At 47.6% G+C, this 25393-nt stretch overlaps 1 protein-coding gene across 3 annotated transcripts in view; it reads right to left on the reverse strand.

The window, feature by feature from the left end:
• Positions 1-1420: 1420 nt before the first annotated feature.
• Positions 1421-25393, reverse strand: part of LOC108923402 (calcium/calmodulin-dependent protein kinase type 1-like) — a 54273-nt gene continuing 30300 nt past the window's right edge. For 2 of the 3 annotated variants that reach the window (XM_029247696.1, XM_029247695.1), the window contains 10 exons: positions 22663-22794; positions 17081-17155; positions 14157-14295; positions 12792-12918; positions 12106-12181; positions 11364-11476; positions 9698-9776; positions 9101-9188; positions 7163-7301; positions 5558-7018 (listed from right to left, as the gene is read on the reverse strand). In XM_029247696.1, coding sequence (XP_029103529.1) covers positions 6924-7018; positions 7163-7301; positions 9101-9188; positions 9698-9776; positions 11364-11476; positions 12106-12181; positions 12792-12918; positions 14157-14295; positions 17081-17155; positions 22663-22794 — 1063 coding nt within the window. In that variant the 3' untranslated portion in view covers positions 5558-6923. Of the gene's footprint in view, positions 2100-5557; positions 7019-7162; positions 7302-9100; positions 9189-9697; positions 9777-11363; positions 11477-12105; positions 12182-12791; positions 12919-14156; positions 14296-17080; positions 17156-22662; positions 22795-25393 lie in introns of those variants that run through there. The other variant, XM_018734102.2, reaches the window with a different exon arrangement.

Here is a 25393-nt window from a genome sequence, read left to right on the forward strand (position 1 = left end):
TGTACACGAAATTTGAGAGCATTTTTAAAAAAGGACCAAAACATGGTTTTGTTCTTCTGCACAGCTGCTGGAGAACAGGACCTCTGAAGAGTGTGTGGTACAGTAGGGGGAAGAGCAGGCCGTGGTTTCCCTACAATAAAGCGCTTATGAAAATTAATGTTCTCATCAAGGGTTGTGGAGATGGTGGCTTGTGTGTAGAGGAGGGGCTGAGGGCAGACGAGGCTGCAGGGTTGTGGTTTTGCAGGAGTCCAGAGCAGAGCCTCTGCCTTTGCGGTCTTGCGGAGGAGTCCGCTAACATCTCATTAAGCGGGAGAAGCGGGTGGGGGGTGCGTGGGGATGTAAAGAAGAAGCACAAAGGGGTGTCCGGCGGTCTCCTGCAGAAGGGCCTCATCACAGCAGAGGAGCCACCCTGTCGGCACGTCGCACCGCAACACGTCTGCCAGGCAGCCGCAGCAATTCGCCCCAAGGCTGCAAGGAGCCTCTCCAAACCCCAGTGTTTGGCTGCCACTGCTTCTGTGAGCTGCCACACACGTACAGTGGGACCGTCTGTCCCATCGCCAGCACACGTGTCCACCGAGGCCGCAGTGGGACATCCCACTTCTGCCACCACTAGGTCTGTGTAGGTATGAAAGTGATACTGAAAATGGGCTACTGGGCCTATTAGACTTAAACCACTGCTTTTCTCCACTGTACACCTTCACTGAAAATGATAACGGTAAAAACAATAATAGCACAGTAACTGTGGAGGGGTGACATGTAAGGAAAACACTGAAGGAAGTAAAATAGGGACATTTACATTATTTACCTGTATAGATTATATAGAAAGCACATAGGGAAGACATGAAGTGCTGGAGTTGATTAATAGGTATCACTCAGAGTGAGGGATTTAAGAGATAACAGAAAATGAGAGATAGCAGCTTTAATATTCCGAGGCAACTCATTCAACAGCTGGGAGGTCGGACAAGGACAGGGCACGAAGAGTGAGGAGTGGAGACATTGAGCATTGTGTAAATAGATTTTCCATCTTACAACATTAGCATCACCACTGCCTTAGGAGTTAAAGGACCCAGGTTCAAGTCCCACCACCTTCTATGACACCCCTGTTCAAGGTACTTACCCTGAACTGATAGAATAAAAAAAAATTACCCAGTTGTATGTATAGATAAATCAATGCATATGTGGCCCAAATGGCAGCTAAATAAACGAAGGTAACGCAGTAAAAAGTTACCCTGGAAACTGATCTACAGAGAAGAAGAAGCATCCTTGAGACTCTGGGGCCAGTCAGGGAGAGGGTCGCTAAAGGAAGACAAGAAACTCACAATGCATAGACAAGGAAAATTTATTTTATTAGCCATTAACAAATTTTCAAAAGTACAAATCATTGGCTTTAATATTGAGCAGTACTCCATAGTAATATTTAATAACCCACGATGCATTGCATCCATACATTAGTAGCTCAAAACAGCTCATAAAAAAGGAGATATATATATATATTTTATATATATATATTTATATATTTATATGTGGTTAGAGGAATAACATATTGAGCTTGCTTCGGTAAAACTGAGAGAAACACAAAAGCAATTTGAGAACAAACCTGAAACTGAGCTCTGTGACCAAATCAAACATATGTCCTATGTTTTGGTTAAAAGGAGCCAAATCAGAAATGGTTTCGATTCTAATGAGTAGCTGACCATCAAATTGGAAAGAGTAAGCCCTTCACAGACACTTTGCATATCGGCCAGGATGACTGCATTGCGCGTGCAGAAGTTTCCGGAACGAAAGATAAGCGAGAGCGCTCGCTCCACTGGCTGGAAGCAGCGGTTCGGCTGAGTCCTCAGAAAGATTGTACTTTTCAGAAATCCCTATTTTTCTCCCCCAACGATTCTCCTGCAGTGATGTAATCGCCGATTCCCGCCAACGCCCAGCCACACTAGCCTTCTTTCCCTTTGAATAGGAAGTGCTTTCCACACCTTCTGATGCTCAAATGGCAAAATGCTGAACTCGGCAGGTGGGAAACTAAATCCCTCCGGTTTCGGAGTGGCAGTTCGAACACACGTGATGCAGCAGCAGTGGTGGCAGGGAAGGATAAACAGAGCCTAAGAAGGAAGAAGAGGTAGGTAGGTGACAAGCGGGTACCACTGTGGCCTTCTCTCTGTCTGTCTGCTTGGTGTCTCTCCAGCTCTCTTGAGCGTTCACCGCGGTATCACCCAGGCACAAGGGTACGCTGCGTGGTACGGTGGCAGAGCGTTACCCGTACACCCTGCCCACTCATTGCCCCCACAGCACAGGAAGAAGAATCCTTTCTAAACAGCTTAAACGTGTTCGCACAGCAGGACCGAAGCGAATTCAGGCTTGCAAAACACTCCACGGCCAGAAAAATCTGTTGGTTTTTTTTTTTTCTTTTTTAATTATTTCTTCTTCTTTTTTTTTTAATGTACTTCAAATAGCAGATGGTAGTAGGAGGAGTTCAAATGATACTGCGCCCTTTTTTTTGCATCCCTTGACCATCAAGCAATTTTGTGAAATGTCCACTTTGGGAAAGTACTTCCAAGGTGCATGCTCTCGAGGCACTGACTTTTTTGGATTTTTAAGAATTTATAACCTTTAAATACTAAAAAAGTACATACATATTAAACATGTGAAAAATGGTGGCAGCAGAACTTTATTAAACAAAAAAGCAGCCCATTCATACAGGAATTACGAATTAAATTACTGTTAAATCATAATAATTAATAGAAATTGATTTCAGTCTGATTATCTAAATACAGGATCTGCATTATCAAACTGAAATTAGATTAAGGTAGTAATAAAGAGTATTACTATCACACATCAAGGTAACTAAATTTCAGAGGACATCTGTATTTGAGCAAATTCATATTAATACAATAGGCTTTTCTATTGAGTACTGAAAATTAATTAATGGAATTGTCATTTGACAAATATTTTTAGGAGGTTCCTCTTGACCAAAGATGACACAAAAGTATCTGAAATGTAAAAAGCTGGTAGTGTAGTGGTTAGAGCTGCTGCCTTTGGACCCAAAAGGTTGTTGGTTCAAATCTCACATCTGACTACAGTACCCTTCAGCAAGGTACTTACCCTGAACTGCTCTAGTAAAAATAGATGAATAATTATAGTAGATTAACATTGTAAAACACTTTGGAGAAAAGCATCAGCTAAGTATATGTAGAATTACATTGATACTTATTCATGCTACATATGTATAGCTGTACCTTCACCTTATTTTAAGGACGCATACTATATACACCAGTTGAAAGTAAGTTACTGGGTGGGGTGGTGTTCTCTGGTCTTATTTCTACCTGTCATATTTTTGATACGTGTCTGCATTTATATGTGTGGCAAGGGAGCAACTCATGTTACACCTGAACCTGTCCAAACCATTCCGTTTCTGCTGCACACCAGCTGCTCCAGTGAAATAAATATTAAAGATGAATATAAAGAAAGAGTGCGCATTTGGAAGAGGTGAGAGAAGTGTGCGACGAAACCCTGCCTGCTTCTGGCAACAAATAGCAACTTTCAGAAAAGTGACCGGATGACCAAGGGATGCGACTTGGCGACAGCGAGAACCCTGGGCGCTGCATCCTCCGGGTCAGTAAATATTATTGTAGAACAAGAGCTACACTAAGAGCCAAAAGAGTAGATAACACATCAGCTACAACGTACAGCCCGGTACTGCCCTAAGGGAGCACCTTGGACCCACAGCGGCCCGTAGCCTTTGACCTTCCGAGCTCAGGTACGAAAGACATTCAGGTACCGAGGCTGAACCGTGTTATTTGCAGGAATCCAAATAAAGATGTCTTCTGCTATTGAGGTCTCCTCCCTTCTCTTGATTTTTCACGAGAGCATAATTATACAAGTGTGTATCTTGTGCGTGCATTAATGCGTGTGTGTATACATATGTTTTATCGTTAACTGACACTTAAGATTCCAGGCCATGCAGACGTTTGATCACCACTTCTTCCACGAAAGGTACATAGCATATGCAAACAAACAGCACGAAGGAAAACACCCGCGGGCGCGGAGGGAGGAGCCCGGCCGACAGCAGCGGAGGGGGGGACCGGAGGAGCGCGGCCTTCGCGACAGGACAGCGGCTTCACCTCTGAACACGCAGAGCGCGATGTCGCATGTGGGGAAGGTCAAAACCCAGAGGTCACACTTGGATTGCATGAAAACAACAGAAGCCCTTCTAGAAAGAACAAGCGTAAAGTATGTCCTCTGTAGAGGGCATGTTAGCGGATGTATGCGAGACACTCGTTCGGCCTCTTGTAGTTGGGGCAGTCGGTACAGGGTAGGATGACTAGTGAAATGACAATGTTCCAGCCGCTACACATAGTTTTATTGAGAAGCCTCATCCCCCCGTCCTTACGACTCTGTCCTCCACCGGCCGGGTTCCCTTCGAGCGACTGGCGGGCGACAGGCCCGCCCTCCGCCAGACTGACTCACCACCAGCACGGTGTACAACCAAGAGGTCTGAGATTTATACAATACAAAGTGATGCCATAGAAATCTCTTTAACTGTACAACAAACAGCAATAAAATAGAAATTTTCACTGTGTTCTTCACCCCCACCCCACCACGCCCCACCACCACCCACAATTTACACCACAGTCCCGCAAGATACATGCAGATGCTTGGAACCAGAATGTGTTCCAGACCCAGTCTGACGCAGAATAAAGAGTCCAGGCTGTGGATTCGCAGTCGGTTTAACCCATGTACAGGACCCTCAACCTCCCATCGGTCAACTGGAAACGTGCGCACAGGTGAAAAGCTCAGCTAGGGAAAGACTGCGGGCTAAACGGTGAGGTCTTACTGGACCTGAACAGGCCACTGAGTTGGACCATATGGGTCAAATGCAGGAATTAGTCTCTCCAACTCAGAACCCATTCAGTGGTTCTATCTGTGTGCACGGGGGTGTGTGGGTGTGTGGGTGTGTGCATGTCTGTGTTTACAAAGGTGCCAAGGAGAATTTTGCGTATGCAGATACATCAACTGTTGGCGAAATGGGGCTTAGGGGAGATCAGCAGCACGGACGGCGCCGTGTTTCGTACCCGTCTCATATTTGGGTTGTTAACCTGATCCAAGTGCGTGTCGGTCTGAACAGGAGGCAGAGAGACAGCGTAGGAACACTAGCGCTCAGCTCAGCTGCATCACGGCTCTCGAGACGACCCTAACCCTCTCATCGTCCGGGCAGGTTGGAATCCACCGTGTTGCGGGAATTCAAGTCCCTGTATCGTGCCGAGGGATCGAGGCCCGCAGTTCCAGCGCACACTGCACCGATTTCCTGATCACGCAAAGCGGAGGACGCACCGAGACCCACCAGCCACCGGGAAGACCAGCAAAGGGAGCGGCCTCCTGCTCGGATGCTGAGCAGCACACAGAATGATATGGAAACGTGCAGAAAAACTAAGTTAAACCAAAGCAAATGAATAGAGATCAATAACTTAAGAATGAGCTTGTCTCATCAACATGAGTACGAGGAGGAGTCTGGTTTACTGATGGGAAAATGAGGAAATGAGACAGTGGGATGCCAAAATCGTTCAGTTACATTCTTTAATTCAAGTCATTCTGTACAGATGCAGCGGCGCAAAAGGAAAATCATCAGTTCTAATGGAAGCAAAGTCACCGAAAGTTTTTCCTTAAAGTTAACGCACACGGATTAGTGAGATTTTAGAACATATAGAATTCATGAAGAGAAGAAAATATTGGGCTTCATGTTGAAAGATGATGGAGCTGAAGAAATAGTCAAGGTTTGCTGCCGATCTGTAACGTACCGTTCAAAAAATGCTCACGTGCTATATTTTAGCTCCAAAGAAATAGTGACGTTCCTCACAAGCAGACCCACTTGTCTCTAGTCATAAACAGTAACGAATCGACACAACTTGAAGATCTCGTACAAAGCAGTATACTGTATGGCCTGGAGGAGGGGTCACAGGTCATTATAGTAACTATTAAAAGGAGCTGTAATGTACAGTGAATCTCGGAGGAAAAATGCAGGAATCTGACGATACAATGGGGGGGGGGCTGTAAAACAGTTCTGGGTTAAGAAACAAAAAGAGAAAAATGTCTGAACTGCTGCTTTTACCAGTAAAAATACTCTTCGGGAGTCCTCCTCTCTTATGTGATGTGAAACACAATAAAAATGAGGAACTTAATCTCATATGGGTATGAAGAGAGACAGAAAACGTACTGAATTTAAAAAAAAAAAAAACACGTTGATACTGTATTCCCCAAGGCACTGAACAATAACTCATACACAGCGAGTACACCTAGTGGCGCTTCGCTGCCTGTTTAACGGCGAACGCGACTCGAGGCGTTTCAACGAGCTACAAACGCGGACTCGACGCTTTTCATCGCACAACGTAGGGGAGACGTTGACGGCAGAGAAATTCCCTCTCAAAATTGCGCACCCACTTAAAAAGGAGTCCATGTTATTCACCCGACGGGGGAAACGCAAGTGGTCGTCGGTGTAAATTTACACTCCAACTAGGTAAACCTGACGAGAAACTCGGTAAGTCTAGTAATATCATGTTCTTGCTACTTTTCCCCACAGTGGGTGGGGAAATAGGATTAAAAACATACACATTAAAATACAAGCAGACATGCATCAAAAATAAAACAAAAAGAAATAAAAAGTAAAAAAAAAAAAAAGGAAAAAAAAACCTATCCATGCGTTGACGGATGCAATATTACCCATAATACACCTGGGGCACCGCTCGCCACTCCCCTCAGCGTCACGCTCACCTAGCGACTCCCTCCAATGGCATAGTGTCCCACCCCACCCTGGAATCTTTACACAGCAGCGCTCCCTGGTGGGGGCAGCTGGAATAGCTCTGTATTCCTGGCCAGACTGGGGTTCTGCGCTCCAGCGAAACGGACAGCCGCGGCGGCGCGCGCCCTCTCCCTCACACACGGCTCGCGGGGTGGCAGCGGTACGTGCAGTTCTGCAGGCCGGAGCTCCCGTCGGCGCTCTTGCCGCAGCCGCCGTCGCACCCTGCGGCTTTGGGGACAGCGGGAGACAAGGAAATGAAAGTCGATGCAGCGCACGACCGGAGGCGGCCGCGTGAATTCATTAGGGACGGAGTTGGAGTTACTACGCGTGTTGGAAAAAGTGACCGTTAACGCCTGCGTGCGGCACACTCACCGCTGTTCTCGTGGCCCTCGGGGAGCAGCAGATCGCCGTGGCACGGGCTGGTGGGCGTGGTCTGACCGGGGCCCTCTTGGCTCGTGCCCAGCTGTAGCCTCCTCATGTGCCTGACCACCGCGGTGGCGTTGAACGCTTGCTGCACGTGTCATGAGTCAAAGGTCAAGATTCAGGGGCGTCATCTGTGTGCATCCATCCATCCATCCATCCATCCATCCAACGTGACAATCACAGTTATAGTCACAAATTCAACTAAAAACAAACACCTATCAGCATATGGACAATGACTCTTTTCTCCCCACCAGAATTAATAAATATAGCCATAATTAGCAATTTACTCTTGTGAGAGGGTTGAATTACCATTAGTTAATTTTGATTAAGCAGGCATGGTGGCGCAGCGGGTTTGGCCTGCTCTCCGGTGGGTCTGGGGTTCAAGTCCCGCTTGGGGTGCCTTGCAATGGACTGGTGTCCCGTCCTGGGTGTGTCCCCTCCCCCTCTAGCCTTATGCCCTGTGTTGCCGGGTTAGGCTCCGGTTCGCCGCGACCCCACTTGGGACGAATAGTTTCAGACAATATGTGCGTGTGTGATTTTCATTAGTTGATTATTTAAAAAGCAACCGGTCTTAGGGACAAAAGGTTTCACTTAAAATTCATTAAAATGACAAAAGGTATTTTTAACACACAGAAATAACACCGACATATTTTTAAAAAGTATTTGTAACAAATTATTTTTCTGTTTCATCTTTTAATATAGAGTCTATGTAGTTTATATACTAATATGTATAGTTACGGCACTTTCTGAAACACACTAACACAGATAAATATGCTCATATTCATTCATTCACTTATTATCAATAACTTCTTGCTGTAATGCAGTGTTCTGACCGATGTTCCTTCCAAGCTGTGCACTGATGTTCATTAACCATTTAAAGCAGTGTGTTCACTGTGGAATGTATGTGCAGCAAAATGCCAAGTCCACCCCCCCCCCTTTGGGGGTCATTAAAAATGTCACCTGTCAGACAGGGAGTGCGAGTTACCTGCTGGTCACCTGCTCCTGTCAGACCAGTTCGAACCGTTACCCTCTTTGTCCTGCTGTTCTCCCTGGTGCCGTTTCTTTTAACGCTCTTATAACTGATATTGTGTTGCATCGTTGAAGTGAACTGATCATTATATCAGTGCTGGATGTGCTATTTATGGAAATTATGATATTATAGGAAGAACTGTAACATCTACTTGTTTTTCAGAGTGAAGGACGTAGTACGCAGTGACTAAAATGATGTGGTAACAGGCAAAAATGCCGTGGATCTGAATAATCAGCCATTGCAGTGATTGAATACAATATTATACGAGAGCTGAGTGTACAATACGGTGCCAAAGAAAAATTAATTCCCCCACCTCATCCCTTCATTTTTGCTTTTACTATAAAACTGATATGAGCCAAATTCCAATATAATGCAACAGCTATTGATTGTTAAGTACGTCACTCGTCTGTAATAAAGATGCGTTTTATTGTCGCACGTGATACTGGTTTACTCAGCAAGTCCACAGGTGTGGTTTTTCCACCATATTTGTGAAATGTTTTCTATTATTGTACAAATGCGTGTGAATAAAAATAAGGTAACCTTGAGGAAAGACCAGTAAAATTCACTGTGACAACAAATTAGTGCCGCCCTGAAAGGACAGGCGTGTTGCTAAAATAAATTCAAACTAAATACTACAAATAAGTAAATTTGGGCCTTATTGGGCTTATGTAATTTGGGTTTTTCAGTAAAGAATAGGCTTTTGGGATGGCAGAACACTGGACAACACTGCGTAACGGAACAATTTCAGGGCCGCGGGACCTCGTTGGCTCCCTACTGTACAGAAAAACACCGTCACGAAAGTGTCGGCAGTGCGGCTGCAGGATATCACGCTGGAGAAAGAAGAGGCTGCAGCTCACCTTCCACTTGCTCTTAGCGAAATTCTTCCTGATCTGGGCACTAACAGACTCGTGGATGTTCTTGTCCAGAGCCGTGTCTCCAGCGATCCTGCGGGGAATCGACAGTTTAGATGCACGGCGCGCACACCAGCCGGAGACACGCTTGCCCAAGTGCCTTATGGGTAGTTTACAGCTGGGGACAGCGGCCACCCCGCGACGACGGCCGACGACCCCCGGTGATGGAGCACACGGTGTCAGGACGTCGGTTTCATTCCGTTTCGACTTTCACGCCCCGATAATTTAAACTGTTTCAATACGCCGAGTGTGCGCTGTCTGCTGAGCGCAAGTCAAGAAATTACCCACCCGTACAAACGGGTAAATAACAGGGTAAATAACTGTAAGTACCTTAAAAGCATCGGCTAAGCGAATAAACGTCAATGTAATTAAGTCCAAACCGGGCTCGTTTAAAAGTCCGAGCTGCTCGAGATTTGGTCCGGGGCCACTCGTTCTCCAGCTGGCTTCTTCCGCCACCATCTAACCACCGGATCGGGCAGCGATCAAGGCTCCGAAGGCACCGGAAGCCCACGAGACGTCGGGCACGGGGGAGCGGCGTCTCACCAAGGGTGCTGCAGGGCCTGTTCGCACGTGTAGCGCTTCCTGGGGTCCTTCTCCATCAAGTGCACGATGAAGTCTTTGGCTGCGAGAGGAAGACAGAGCACACGACTCAGACGTTCAGACGCTTATTTCCGGAAAGGGGAAAAATTTATGCGGCGAAATATTTTCTTTTTTGCTAATGTAGGCGCGTGCATATGTGGAACATTAGCGCGTTCATTCAAGTGGCACCTTTGCCGTCCAAAAAGATGCACATATGTTCCCACATAATGGAAAGCAACCGCCTCAAGCTGGACTTGAGAATCGTCCGGGAATCTGTTAGACGGCGTCCGCTGGGTTCCGGGCTCTATTTCTGAGCGTTAACGTGAGACGGTGACAGTTTGACAGGGCTTTGCAACAAAAGGCCGTCGCTGCTGCCGCTGCTGTTGCTTTTATACACGTCCAACAGCCTCTCAACACAAACGCAGAAAAGCTCCAGCTAAGGCACTAGTGTCACGTTCATATCGCAAACAAACAAAGTGACACATGATGTCTCGCTAAGGGCAGTACTGTCTTCTGTGATTACAGAAAAGGCTAAATCCCACATGCTTGCAGACATGTTTTCTCTTTTCTTTACATCTTTTATTCATCTGCATTTACACGTATTCATTTATCAGACGCTTTTCTCCAAAGCGACAAACATCTCATGGAAAATACAATGTGCTCATTACATGAGCAGGAAGAGACACTTAGATGCAGACGTGTGATTCTTAAGTGCAGTTTGTTTTTCTTTCTTTCCGCCATATGAACCGACGTTCATCACACGAGTAGCTGCATAAAACTTTAGCCGAATATCGACAACTCCTGATCACCTTCCTAGTAATAATTTTTTTTTGAGATACATATAAACATTTACGTTACATTACAGGATTAGCTGCGTAAAGGTTTATTTGGGGATGATCTTAAAGTTATAGAGCACGGACATTTACACCTTACGTGAACTTAAGAGATGATGGGTGAAGTGAGTCTAGAAGAGAAGCATTTTAAGACCCTTTTTAAATGTGGAGATTCAGCAGTTCTGAGTGAGAGGGGAGGTCGTTCCACCACAACAGAGTCAGAACCGAGAGCCTCTATGCTTCATTTAGCTGATGCTCTTTTTCAAAGCAAGTTGCACCGTTACTTACAACGATTTACCCTTTAACGGAGCTGGGTAATTTTTTTTTAATGACACAATTTAGGGTAAGTGCCTTGCTCAAGAGCACCAGGATGTGAACCCAACGGTGGCCCTTCAAATCACTACCACACTCGCTGGCCAGGATCACAACAATATGGACACGTATCAGTATAATAAAGGGTTACGCTAAGGAACAAAAAAACAAAAAGCTTCCAGAGTTCCCTCAAATTATCCCATAGATCAAATACTGACCTTTCAAAGACTATTTATGAGAAGAGCTCTCAGTGTGGACTGAGGGGAACAAATACAGATCTATGTTCATCCTCTTTTGAGCAGTTCAACGAACATCACTCCAGCTATATAGTTACCGTCACGTTAAGAGAGAGAGAAGGAAAAGCGATACGTCTGCACCTGGGGGGGAGGAACGTGCGTTTACAGAAAGGCCGGGGATCGGGGGTACGAGAGCCCGCAGATCACACCCCACTTGGAGCGCGGGAGGTCCGAGAGCAGCGGCACTACCTGAGTCGGAGATGTCGTCCCAGTATGGAGAGTCAAACTCGTACTCCGCTTTCAGAATCTGCTCGAAGAGCTTGGCGTCGTTCTCGTCGTAGAAGGGGGGGTAGCCGCATAAGCTGTGTGGACGAGGGCCATCGGTTCTCAGTTAGTGCTCCAATACATCTCAATGGCAACCATCACACACGGCCTCCTGTTGCTCTTTTCCGAGCTACATCTGTCTGTCTGTCTATGATGATCAATCACTATCTATGTATCTACAAGTTTAAAGTTTGTCATAGGTACAAATACCATGTAGAAGTATCATGAAATTCTTCTCATCTATCAATCTATAAATCAAATGATCAATCACTATCTAATAATCACTGTCTAATAATCACTATCTATGAGTCTCTATAAATCAGATGATCGATCGATCGATCTATCGGGGGCGCAGTGGCACAGCGGGTTTGACCAGGTCCTGCTCTCTGGCAGGTCTGGGGTTCAAGTCCTGCTTGGGGTGCCCTGTGTTGCCAGGTTAGGTTCCGGCTCAGAACAAGCGGTTTCGGACAATGTGTGTGTGTGTGTGTATATCAGCAAACCGAAAAGAGGTCTGAATGGGGGCAGCTGGGAGCACACCGTTCCCACCCTGTTGGAGAACAGGTTGCGCGTTGGCGGAGGACGACGGGCGAGAGAGCAGACGGAGAAGTGCGGCGCTAGCAAAGCCGCGATGGCGCGAGCGGAGACACGTGCTGCTCTTTTCACTCACAGGATGTAGGCGATGACTCCTATGGACCAGCAATCCACCGCCTTGCTGTACGGCTTCTGGGCCAGGACCTCAGGAGCTGGCAAGAAAAAAAACCGCCCAAGTGTCACTTTGCTTCGCTTCTCATCAGCACAGGGGCAGCACGGCTCTGACTGTCAGACCACAGCGAACACAGAAACACTTCTACTCCTCACCCTTACAGAAAACTGTAAGAGGGACTCACGACTAAAACGTGACCTGGATGCACTGATTTTCCTTTCAGAGTTATTTATTCAGTCACAACTGTATCAATGGTGCACTTAAATTCTGAATATCCATGGTATGCCGGCTTGCGATGGATTAGCGTCCCATCCGGGGTGTACCCCGCTTGGCGCCCTGTGCTTCCGTGATGGACTCCAGTCCACTCTGACCCTACACTGGACAAGCGATTACTAACAGTGGATGGATGGATGGATAAATGTCCCTGAATATAGTGCAAGGATGCGGTGTGTGCGCTTTCTTCCGAGTTCTTCAGTGGCTGTGAAGTCGTTACATGGACGCAAACCAAGTTCACCCGGTGTAAATCAAGTTCGAACCGCAAGGTAAACGAAGATGTTACAAACAACATTCCCCACGGCCGACGGTGCATTTTAAGGAAACGCAAGAGCAGCGGAAATGAGCGGGTCGATCTCTCCGCGTCGGCTCCGTACCCACGTATCCGGGGGTTCCGCAAGCGGTCGACATGACGCTGCCGGAGCCCTCGATCTTGGACAGGCCAAAGTCGCTGATCATGATCTTGGAGTCCTCCTCCATGCTGTAGTAGAGCAGGTTCTCCGGCTGCAAACAGAACACGGGTCATGTGACCAGACTGTTTCTATGGCAACCGACGAGCGCAAACCCACTTCCGTGAGGTTCCGCTTTCCAACAGATGGAGGAATAACCATTCAGGCAGCTTTTGCAGCAGGTGTGACTGGAGGAGGTGTTCGGAGGGTATTTTTCCCACTCATAGTTTTGGTTTGTCACGCGTGTCGGAAATGCAGGCCCACGTCGAGTCGTGTGGAAACGCTCCCAGTTTGAGATCCTGCAGGTGCTCCTTGGCCTGCGACGGAGTTCTGTTCTTACGATCTCATCATCGGAAGCGAACGTCATCGTAAATCAAAGATGCCCTTATATAAACCGAAAGGACATATGAACAGTTTACACGAACAGTACGTTGCACAACAGGGCTTTGTTATACGTTTGCCCTAATTTCACACACTGTTCGTGTTAAAATAATAGTGATAGAGAACAAAAAAATAAACGAAACGCAGTACTGCGTTCTCGTGCTCCACTGTCATTTTCATTTTCGCTTCTAAATCTATTTTCTTTAACTTTTTCTTTTCCGCACCACTGGAACACTAATTGGTAAATTTAAAAAAAAAAAAAAACTTGAACAGAATCACAAATAAAATTCAGCGAAAATAAAGTTTCTGTAAATAAAACACAGCCGACGTCATCGCACGGCACATGCAGCGGTCGTCCTTGTGCGTCACGGCCAAACATCGGGACTCGAAATTAATAGAAATAAAGAAATTTATTCTATAAATAAATTACATAAGAATGTTAACAGGACGGCTGATGTGAGCCTGGGTGATACGTCGTAACTGGAGGACCTCCCGTACCGTCGAAGCGGGACAAAGAGCTCTGCGCACCGTCTTCCTCATATCACAGTTGACAGCTCAGCTGCAGGACTGTGTGCGGCATGTAAGCGGGGACATGTGGACGCATCATGGACGAGACCAACGTGACCACGACCTTTGAACTGTGCGTATAGTCCAGTCTCTCCTGCGGAGTCCAAACAACCAGTCAGATCTCCGAAAGCGAGCGAAAAGCGAGGACGCCAGACACACAGCACGGGAAAGAGACAAAGTCCAGTCGCACTGTCGTGGCACAAAGTCGATCAAACTGTGTACGGAAGCGTGAGGGTGAGCCGCCCGTCTGTTTCGGTAAAAGGTTTCATCTTCTAGAACGCGAGGAAACGGTCAGAACACAAACCCACAGAAACTTCTAGTCCCTACGAGCCAGGCCCCCCTCACCTTAAGGTCCCGGTGGACGATGCCCATGTCATGGAGGTACTTGACAGCGTCCAGGATCTGCTGGATCAGCTTGCTGGCATCCTTCTCCGTGTAGAAGCCTTTCTCCACTATCCTGTCGAAGAGCTCCCCGCCAGACACCCTGTGCAGAGGAGACCTCGCCCGTGTTAAAGACCTCGCCGCGGTATGGACCATTCCCCTGTTTTTTTTTTTTTTTTTTTTTTACCCACTTCGCAGGGTGGGAAGGAATGGGAAGGGATCTTTATTAATCCCTGCAGGGAAATTCACACCCGCAGCAGCTCAACGTGACACGTAACAACAAGGTGCACCGCTGTACCCGACAAAATGAATAAGTTAAAAAGTAGGAATTAACACAATGACAGAAAAGACTATTACAAATTAGAGCTGATGGAAAACCAGAGAACCTGGTCACAACAATCTGGAGCAAATCCAAATACACGCAGATCCAAGGTTACCATGTTTAGCAGAGTGCTCCTGAAGCGTCAAGAAGTTCCAAAAGAGGTGACAAAATCTTCCAAAACTTACTGGAACTATGATGCAGGTGGAATGTCACCTTTTCTAGTGGAAGAAAGCTAAACGCTTGAGTCAAACCTTTGTTTGTGGATTAAGGTTCTGCAATCAACCTTAGAATATACCTTCTGGTCAAATGTGTACTTTTTTTTTTTTTTGACATGTCCCTCTTGAGACGGGGAGAGATGGACAAAGACTCATGTTGAGATGGAAACTGCCTAACAGAGAGCGGTAGAGGGATGGGGACGGCACTGGGAACAGCACTTATAAGGTGGACGTCCCTGATCAGTCCAGTGTTATTGGCACCTCCAGCTCCCGTCTCTACCGGTAACGATCGTTTGAGCCCTTGGAACACCTTCAAATAGCATATTCGTATATATTAGTAATAGTACACCATATAGTATAACACAGCATATTAGTGTATGGTATACAGTATATAGTATAGTAGCATATAGTATATTAGCAATAGTATATGATACGGGGCAGCTGGTAGCGTAGCGGTTAGAGATACTGCCTTTGGATCCAAAGGTTGCAGGTTTGATCCCCACCTCTGGCTGTAGTACCCTTGAGCAAGGTACTTACCCTCAATTGCTCCAGTAAAACTACCCAGCTGTATAAATGGGTCAATAATTGTAAAGAAGCTTAACACTGTAAGTGGATTTGGAGAACAGCATCAGCTGAGTGTAAATATTGAATGAGTTACTCTGAACACACACGCCAGGCAAATCCAGCTATTTTTAATTCTTCTTCGCATCCAACGTTTGTCCGGAGCCAAACGCCGAAGGTGTCGGTCCACGTGCGTCCGCCCTGCCGCTCGTTGTGACTCACGCTCCGGCTGGGAATAGCGTCCCTTTAAGACCAAAATTAAACTCTGAAAAAGTGAAGTTTGTTTTGGGACACATCCGCAAAAACTGGCAAGAGCCTGCGTTTCTGTGCTCCTCGCAATCCTTCTCATTTCCTTCCCCGTCAGAGCTAAAAATACGGGGCCCGAGCGTGCGATCGCAGGCCGCGCCGACGGGCGACACGCCGCTCGCCACCTGTTCCCGGCTCGGCCCGCAAAGCTCGGCCCATCTGCGTCGGGTCTCGCGTTCCAACCCGCCTCGGAACGGAAAGAGCGCCGCCGAGCACTTCCCCGTCCCGCCGAAACGAAAGCGTCAGTATCGAAAGGGAACTTTTCCACGAGTTACTGCAAGTCACACTGAGACGTGGAACCTGAGGAAGAGTCAAGTCACCCGCTACTCTGATTTTATTCAAGGTCACAATTGGTCCTATAAGCAACGAAGAGCAGGGAAGCGTGATACAAATTCCATAACTTCATTATTGTTAATTTTATTAAGCTTTCTCCAGGATGTCTTACAGGATTTATTATTATTATTATTATTAACAACTTTACTGCGACTTACCTACTTATACAGGTGGGTATTCTTACTGAAACAGCTCAGGGTTAGTGCCTTGCTCAAGAGTACTTTAACCAGAGTGGGATTCGAACCTGGAGCCATTAGCAGCTACAGGTAAAAAGAGGTAATCTCACACTGAGGGATCCAGTGCTCCAGAGTTGAGATCACAGTAAGATGTTCATTTGGTGATGCTCTGCTGTCTCTCTCTCTCTCTCACACACACACACACACACACACACTCTCTAGAGGAAATTTAGAGTCACCAATTCATCACACTGTATGTCTTTGAACAGTGGGAGGAAACCAGAGCACCCAGAGGAAAACCACGCAGACATGGGTAGAACATGCAGACTCCACACAGGCTGAGTGGGGATCAAGATCCACGTTCTCTCACAACGCTGTGCCGCCGTGTGTGTGTGTGTGTATATATATATTTTTTTTTTATTATCAATTATCTGTACTTTACGTGTAGGTGCAAAATGTTATTCTAGTTAAAAAGAATATAAAAGCACTGGAAGGGCTCTGCAGACCGCTTGTGCTCCTTAATCCAGACCTATAGAAACAGGTTGGTGATGTTACCCTCTATATGTTTTGCTTATATTTGTATGTGTATAATATATATATATAAAATATATCTATATACTGTATTCTTTACACTTATTTACCCTGTACTTGTGGTTTTTTTAAAAAAAAAAACAAAAAAAAAAAACAGCAGCACAGTAAAATGTACTTTACAGGGTATCTGGACCTTTTTGAAAGTTCACTGGCTCTAGTGCTGCTGTGAACACACCCCCCCCCACCCCCACCCCCACCCCCACCCCCCACACGAGGAGGTCCATCCCGACTCCCGACCGCAGCCACCCGGACAGTCTGGGAGCTTCTGTGGGACACGTTTCTGAACGAGAAGGCCACCTGGCTTCGCAAAGCCTAAATTTCCGGGCCCCGTGGGAAGGAAGCTGCCGGAAAAGGGGGTAAAACACGGTGGATGTGGACACTCACAGCTGCATGACAAGGTAGAGGTGCGACTTGCTCTCGTAGATGTCCTCCAGGGAAACGATGTTGGCGTGTTTTATTCTGTAAGAGGGGAAGAGAGAAGAAACACCTTCAGGGCTCTGAGTGGGGAATGAGAGAGAGACACACACACACACACAGGGAGAGTAAAACATCCCACACTTTGAAAGGACAGAGGGGAAAAAAATGCCGTTCTCTCCATTTCGCTTTCACTTCACTAGTTTATCAATCGCAATTCAGGTAGAAGTTATACACTGATTAAGGCACTCGGGTCTTAAAGAGAATTAAGCAAAGCTGGACAAACACCTCACAGGTGACAGGAGGGGAGGGGCAGTGGACAAGCATGTGGTAAAGTGGTTAAAGCTGCTCGCCTTTGGACCCAAAGGTCAGAGGTTCAAATCACTTCCTGCTATAATACCCTTGACCGAGGTTCACATCCTAAATTCCTCCGGTAACATTCACCTGGCTGCGTACCAGGGTAAATCAGTTTAAGCAGCTTAATGACAGTGTCAGACAAGTGACTAATGTAAGGTCAGCAGCGTGAAGAGGAGAAACGGTGAAGGTGAGGAGTTGCTGAGCGCAGGTGAGCGAAGGGTGTGAAACCGCCCTCGGGGAGGACCAGAACCGGTCGAGACGGCGTCTCACACCAACACCCGACAGCGAGTAGGTACGACCCCCCGGAAGGCTGCTGGTTCGAGCAGGGATGGGGGCGGCTCAAGGCCGAGGACATGTTCCCACGTGACTCATGGACGCCCGTGTCCGCAGGGGCCGTAACTCCAGCGGAAGGACGATGACGCCGTGCTTCACGCGGTGACGTCGGAGCCGAGCCGGCTCGGGGGGCAGCGCCCGGTCCTCGCCAGACGTCCCCGTTTCCACAACTGCGACTCACGGGATGCGAGGAAATGCGACTCCGTAACGTACCGAAACCGGATCGGCGAGACCGGAGAAGGAGCCGTTTACTTCCAAAGGCTGCCTCTAATGCAGCCAGTTGCTGGAATACGTTCTCAGAATTCTTATATCGCTCACTTATCTTATTACCGAACTCCAGTAAAAAATCAGAGCCGGCAGTTCATTAAACTAAACATAATACCTTGGCGAAGAAGGGCCGACGGCATCTCTACCACCTTAGACGCCCGAGAGACTTCAGGCTGCCCTCTAAGGTGCTAAGAAACTTTTACATCTGCGTCATTGAGAGCATCCGGACAGGAAGCATCACAGCCTGGTTTGGGAAGAGCACCCGGCAGGACAGACGGGCTCTACGGAGCAGGGTGGCGCGCTCAGCTGAACGTACCATCCGAACGGAGCTCCCCGACCTGCAGTCCGTCTACAGCAAGCGGTGCCGGAACGAGGCGAGGAAAACGGCGGAAGACCTCAGCCATCCGAGCAACGGACTCTTCTCTCCGTTGCGGTCAAGGAAGCGTTTCCTCTCCCTGAAGGCCAATACAGAGAGGACGAAGAGGAGCTTCTTCCCTCAGGCTGTTCGGGCCCTCAACCGATACAACACCAAGGCCTGAAAATCAAGTCACCTCCAGGAACCTGTCCACCTCTGCTATTCCATTTCATATACAAACTGAACTACCTGCGCGACCTTGCACATTACATTGCACTGTTGCACACCATATTGCACTACATCTTATGCTGCACAAATTTTTAGAATTAGATATTTATATATTTTGGTCTTACATATGCATAAATAGATTGTATATATATTATTTTTTTTTTTTTAGATTTTAGTACCTGTTATTTGTCTTTCGAGAGGGGGCGCGGTGGCGCGGTGGGTTGGACCGGGTCCTGCTCTCCGGTGGGTCTGGGGTTCGAGTCCCGCTTAGGGTGCCTTGTGACGGACTGGTGTCCCGTCCTGGGTGTGTCCCCTCCCCCTCTGGCCTTACGCCCTATGTTGCCGGGTAGGCTCCGGTTCCCCGTGACCCCGTATAGGACAAGCGGTTCTGAAAATGTGTGTGTGTGTGTGTATTTGTCTTTCTAGATTATGTCGGACAGCCGTATAAAGCATTTCGCTGCACGTCGTACTGTGTATGAGCGTATATGTGACAAATAAAATTTGGATTTGAATTTTAAACTACATCATAAATGTGCTTCTCTTTTAAAAAAAAAAAATGTTATCAAGTTGATGTTTGTCTGCAGCAACTTAGTGTTTGACCCATTCAAATAAGACTAATTCTGGGCGAGTACCTTTCTCTAGAGCACCAGAGCAGGAGTGGTGAGCGGGACCCGAACTAACAACCTTTCAATTACAAGTCTTAACCTCTGTGGAACCTCATGGGATTCATAAAGTGACTGGATCATAAATTCATGAAATGAAATGAATGAAATGAAGATACCCTTCGATGCAAGAAGGTCTCCACATCTGAGAACTGATTTTAGAGGTAATTCTTTAGAAAATGAACAGTGTCTCTCCCTGCACTGCGAGAAGGTGTGTGTGTGTGTGTGTGTGTGTGTGTGTGGGGCAACTATTATATGTCGTTACAACAAGCCGCCACCAGATGGCAGTGTTTTCACACACAGATTAGTCACTGCAGCGAAGAGCAGCGCTACCAAAAAGGCCAAAATGTACTTATTAATCTTTATTCATCTTCACTCTTTCTCCGAGGCATTGTAAATGTGAGAAATGCAATTTGACAATGATTTACCCATGTGCACAGCAAAGTGATCTAAATGTACTCAGAGCCAGTACTTTGACCAAGGGGTGGAGATTTGAACCAACAACCTTCTGACTGCACCTGCTGTCAAACTCTGAATAATATTTAAATACAGCACAGATGTGCAAGAAGACTTAGGGAACGAATCAGCGCAACTTAACATTTCCGAGATTAAATGGCAGTGATCATTAGAGGATTTCTTCAATAAAATGCCATCAGTAAGTTCTTATATTTTATTATTTCACTTATTTCAAACTAATTATATAAACAGAAATGACGAGACTCAACGAGCACAACGCTCACTGCAACTCAGGCACTGGAGCAACAAGGGTGAGAAACCTCAAAGGACTGAAACCCCAGGGGAGCGAAGACTGATTCTGGGCCTCCTCCCTACACATGGCTGGTGCGGCAGAGCGTAGGTCTGGACCCAAATCTGCGCCGTACGGCACAAAGCTGACCGAGGAGGCCCTTGAAATGCTTCTCGTTATTCGCAGCTGCTGTCGGGCAGTGTGTCACAAACACGTGTGTGTTTTCCATGAGGTCAAGCCTGATAGCGCGGAGGGAAGTGGGGCACGTTGGCGTCAGAGCCGCGCAGACCGGGCCTCTGAGCCCTGGCTCCACATTCCAGCGACCGACCCGCCAGGAACGGTGGGAGAAAGCAGGATTTTAACCCATTTTAATACTCTATTATTGATCGACGGAGAGCCGGGAACGGGGGTGTACATGGCGGGGGGGGGGGGGTGGACAGTCAACACAGCACAGAGTAGTGGGTCTCATGATGATCAAAGCTGCAGAAGCTTGGATTCGAATCTCCAACTCCTGCTGCAGAACCCCTGATCAAGGTACCTGCCATGAATTCATAAAATTACCCAGCTATATGAAAAAGTAAATCAGTGTAAGCGGCTCAGCACACAAAAAAAAAAAAAAAAAAAAAAAAAACAGGAGCTAAATGAGTAAAGAATAAATAATGAGAGATGTACAGATGGAGAGACGGACAGTGAGAAACGTTGTATAGATGTTCACGCTGGGAGAACAGAAGGTCAAAGATGTTCAGCCCACAGTACCATCTGATTCAGGGGTATGTCTGCAGTATGAAGTGTGTGTGTGTGTGTGTGTGTGTGTGTGTGCGCCTGCGCTGAGTCACTGGGCTCACACAGAAGAGGTGTTGCTTTACCCCTGGCAGCACGCCAATCATTCACAGCACAAGAAGGACGTTTGAAAAATCAAAAGCTTTTTAATTGAGTTCCACAAGGTGGTGGGGGTAGGGGGGGTAGTGTGTGGAGGTGATGAAGGAGTGTGAGACAGGAGACAGAACCAGCTACCTGGGAGGGGGGGATCCGTGGGTGGGTTTGTATGTGTGTGGGTGGGGGGGGTTCTCATAGGGTGCTCACATCTTTCACACCAAGTGCCCCCAGCAGAGAGAAACCCCATCCCCTCATGCATGTGTGTGTGTGTGTGTGTGTGTGTGTGTGTGTACACTGCCTGTGTGGTGTAACCACAGTGATGAAGCCCCCCCCCTCCAGCAATGCCTCGCAAGCATCGCTGCCGTGTTGTTGAACAGATGCTGCGCACATTAATTAAGGAGTAAAAAGACGCAAACGGAAGGGAAACAAAGGGAGGAGCTCGACTGCGCCCATCGGGACACGCAAACAGCACCTCAGACCCATCCGCTTTCCCAACATTTATTACCGTAACTCCACATCCATTCTCAAGTGACACTCCTCACTTTACAAAGCACATTTTTCCCAAATATTTTTTTTTTGTCATAATGTGCAATAAAAATGTGTCATAATAAAATTAACATACAGACAGACGGTCAATGAACTATTTCCTTGCTTCACATAACAAAGTAACCAGTGTAAAAACAAGGTAAGTACTAGTAGGATCATCATAGGGGAGCTCCGCAGCAATATAATCTCTTAGAAGAGTTACACTATAAATCATCAGAAACAATAAATTTGGCAACAAATGGTCCTTTACAGTAACATGGGGTCCATAGGGCACGAGGCGGGTAAACCATGGACAGGAGGGCAGTGCATCAAATACAGCGATTCACACTCCGTCTCTCACGCTCACACACAAACAGCACTTCGGAGTCGCCAGTTCGCCTGAAACATGTCTTGAGTGTGGGAGGAAACCAGAGCACCCAGAGGAAACCCGCACGAATATGGAGAACATGCAAACGCTACAGAATCTGGGCTGGATTCGAACCCACGCCTGAACCCGTAGCCCAGGAGCGTGTAACACCGTGCTGCCCTTTAGAGCAAACTGGTACAGTGAAAATGACCCTAAATGTGCAAATAGCTTAATCGCGTTAAGCTGATTACGTATCGCTGCCGGTCACCTTGGAAAAGAGGAGCCCGAAATTGTTCTTATAGGACCAAGTGCCCCGCGATAATTAATACTTAATAATAAAATAATAAATACTCAATGTTCGGTCGGTGGGTCGGTCTGACAGCAATAATCGCACGCCGAGCGCTGTCCAGGGCTTTGGGGGGGGGGGGGCCTCAGAGGAAACACATCCACATTCGAAGTGCAGAAAGGCAGTCAAGCCACATCCCCCCCGACCCCCGTCTCCCCCTCCGCAGCGCTGTAGGGAACCCCGTGCAACCGCCAGCCCTCCGCCAGCCCTCCGCCCTCAATGTCTGCGGTAACCCTGGCAACAGGGACACTAAAAATAGAAGTGGCTCCTTTCCTTTTGACATTTCCGCTACATAATTCCAGAGATTTTAACAAAAGATACTTTAGGCGATTCACTGTTGCCCTGGCTGCAGTTACAGCGTCTCGCCTCGCGGGGGCGCCGGCTTCACCCCCGATCGCACGAGACCGTGCGAGACGGGGCAGGGGTCATGTGTGCTTATGCTTTTGAGCACGTGTGTGTGTGTGCGTGCGTGCGTGCGTGCTGCCGCTTACTTGTGGAGGACGGCGATCTCGTTCTCGATGCTGTTCTCCTTCCCCTCCAGCGCCTTCTTGGGGATGCACTTGATGGCAACCAGCTTCTGGGTTCGCTTCTCCTCCGCCAGGACGACCTCGGAGAACGCTCCCCTGCGCGCGCGCAAAAACAAATGCGATCAGGTGGGGTCTGGAGTGCGGGTGCAGGTCACGGCCCCCGAGGCACTTCCTGCGATGAGGACCCTTAGAACATCTACCTGACCCATCAGAAGAAACACAGAGAAAAGTAAACGTTAGCCCGAAATACAACATTTTTAGGTGATGCAAGTGGGATACGTCAGCCTCGTAACTGTGTAAAAGCAGCCTCTCACGACAACGGTACACACGGGACGAGGATGTAAACAAACACCCCCGGAGCAGCAGCAACAAACAATATATTCAAATTCTTTAAAAGTCACTTTCGTTGGGTAGGTAACTGGGGAGGGGGGGGGGGGGGGGGCAACGGTGGGCGAACGCCTTGGCAACCAAAGCGGGGGATCAAGAAAACAGGCACCCAAACACAGAGAGAGGCGCCCACGCGCTAAACACTCGACGTGACGGACGGATAAAGGCCGCGCACCACGACACGAGCGACGCGCTCGCGGGGTCGCCATGACACGCGTTTATTAACGACCGTATCGCATGTGCCACTTGAGCGGCGAGAGCCGCATCCAAACGCTAAGATTACGGAAGGAGAGGCCAGCAGGTGGCGTAGGGGTTAGGAACGTCACGCTGCGGATGAAGGATCCGGGTTCGGATCCCACCTCCTGCTGCAGCAGCCTGGATCGAGGTACCAACCCTGAAGCGGTACAGTAAAATACGGTGTGGACATGGGAAAATAACTGTAGGAGGTTTATTGTGCAAAGCTGATGTTGCCTTGGACAACGGCCTCAGCTGAATGGATTCTCACACACACACACACACACACACACACACACACACACACACACTTTAGGGAAAGCAGCTGAAGTGATACCACATGCGAGCCAACAATGGCCCTTATTTCCATCTGTAATGGCTTTACTATCTCCTTCAGGCCATGTGTGTGTGTGTGAGACCCGCTGTCCGTTTCTCCCACACAAATCACCCTTTGTCCACAGAAGAATCTGATATCACAGATCAAAAAGATCTCAGTTAAGTCTGTGTGTCGCGCAAGGACATGCCCATTCCGACCAACTAAAAGTGGAATTTAAGTCACCTTTCAATCACTCGCGGTTCCTGGTAATCAGCAAAAACGAAAACAGAATTCCCTGAAATTCAGGCTTTAACGCGCCCTCTTTGAACAAACAAAATCCTTCTTTTTTTTTTTTTTTTTTGCATAAACAGAGTTGTTCGTGCAGCCGGAGAATCGTCTCCAACGCAGGACGTCAATATAGGACTCGTGAAACGGTCTCCTCCCTCAAACCGAAACCTGACCAAGCCGAAAGTAGGACATTTACTCAGGTATTCATTTGGCGAACGATTTTCTAGAAAACGACGAAAAACTCAGAGGAAACAAAAATGCGCTTCAGCAACAGACTACGATACAGACGCAGAAATACGGTTCTCCAAGTACAGTCACCGAGTCCGACAGACTGAGATTTGAACCCACACACGACATGAATACAAGGTTGTTATTTTCGTCAGTGTTTAATGTAAATAAGCTTATGGAACAGACAGGAAATCAGAACAGAAGTGGTCCTCAGATGTTGCTCCCCTTCATGAATGTTGGGAGGGATTCAGCAGCTCTGAGGGACAGAGGGAGCTCGTTGCATCACACTGAAGGGAGAACCTTCCAGCTTTTGATTTTGGGACCTCTTGTTAGCGGGACCACCAAGCTGCCAAAGGTGGAGGAGCGTGACTAAAATACATCCCAGGGGGTCCAGGTTTGAAGCAAGATGTAATTAAGCGGCTGATTTTCAATGAGCTACTTGAGTGCAGCGACTGACACACGGAGAAGAGCGCTGGAGACCAGCCGGGAAAACGAGATCGGAAGCTTGCGAGCAAGACCCAGTGAGACCGAGGAAGAGAAAGGAAAGGGAGGAACGGGAGAGACCACAGGAACCTTCCAGAAGGTTTCACTTGATTTCTAAAGGACAGCTTTATTGTTATAAACGTTCGATGCGGATGCACTTTTAGGAAAGCCGACGTGGCTCCGCGAATGGAGAGCAGCGCGTGCGGGCAGATGAGTGTGCGAGAGGACACACACGGTCAGGAGGGACACGGTCACAGTTTCCTGGAGCACATGGAGAGAGCAGCGGTATTCAGGTGGGGATGGAGACGAGGGCGGTCCTCTTGGGCAGGTCGCAGTCGAGGGCAGCGGGTGCAAATCCTCAGAGGGGAGACCATGTGCCACCTCTCTCACACACACACACACACACACACACACACACACACACACACACACACACACACACCTGTGTGTGGACGACACCGAGATGCACAAGCAGCTTACAGACTGCGCGTGTGTTGAGTAACACTGGAAAATGGCTCTTTGCCCAAATATGGTGCTGGGAACAAGAGAAAATCCTCGACCACAGACGAGACACAAACTATGTTCATCATAACAACATCATACAGGCACATGCCTCCTTTAGGTTTGTACACTAAATTTCTTTGGATTATTTACCCGTTTACATAGCAGAGTACGTTTTACTATATCAGTTGAGGCCAAGTCCCTTGATCAAGGGTACAAGAACCCAAGGTGGGATTCAAACCTACATCCTTCAAGTGC

This window comes from Scleropages formosus, chromosome 22 (assembly GCF_900964775.1).
Source record: "Scleropages formosus chromosome 22, fSclFor1.1, whole genome shotgun sequence".
Lineage (NCBI taxonomy): Eukaryota > Metazoa > Chordata > Actinopteri > Osteoglossiformes > Osteoglossidae > Scleropages > Scleropages formosus.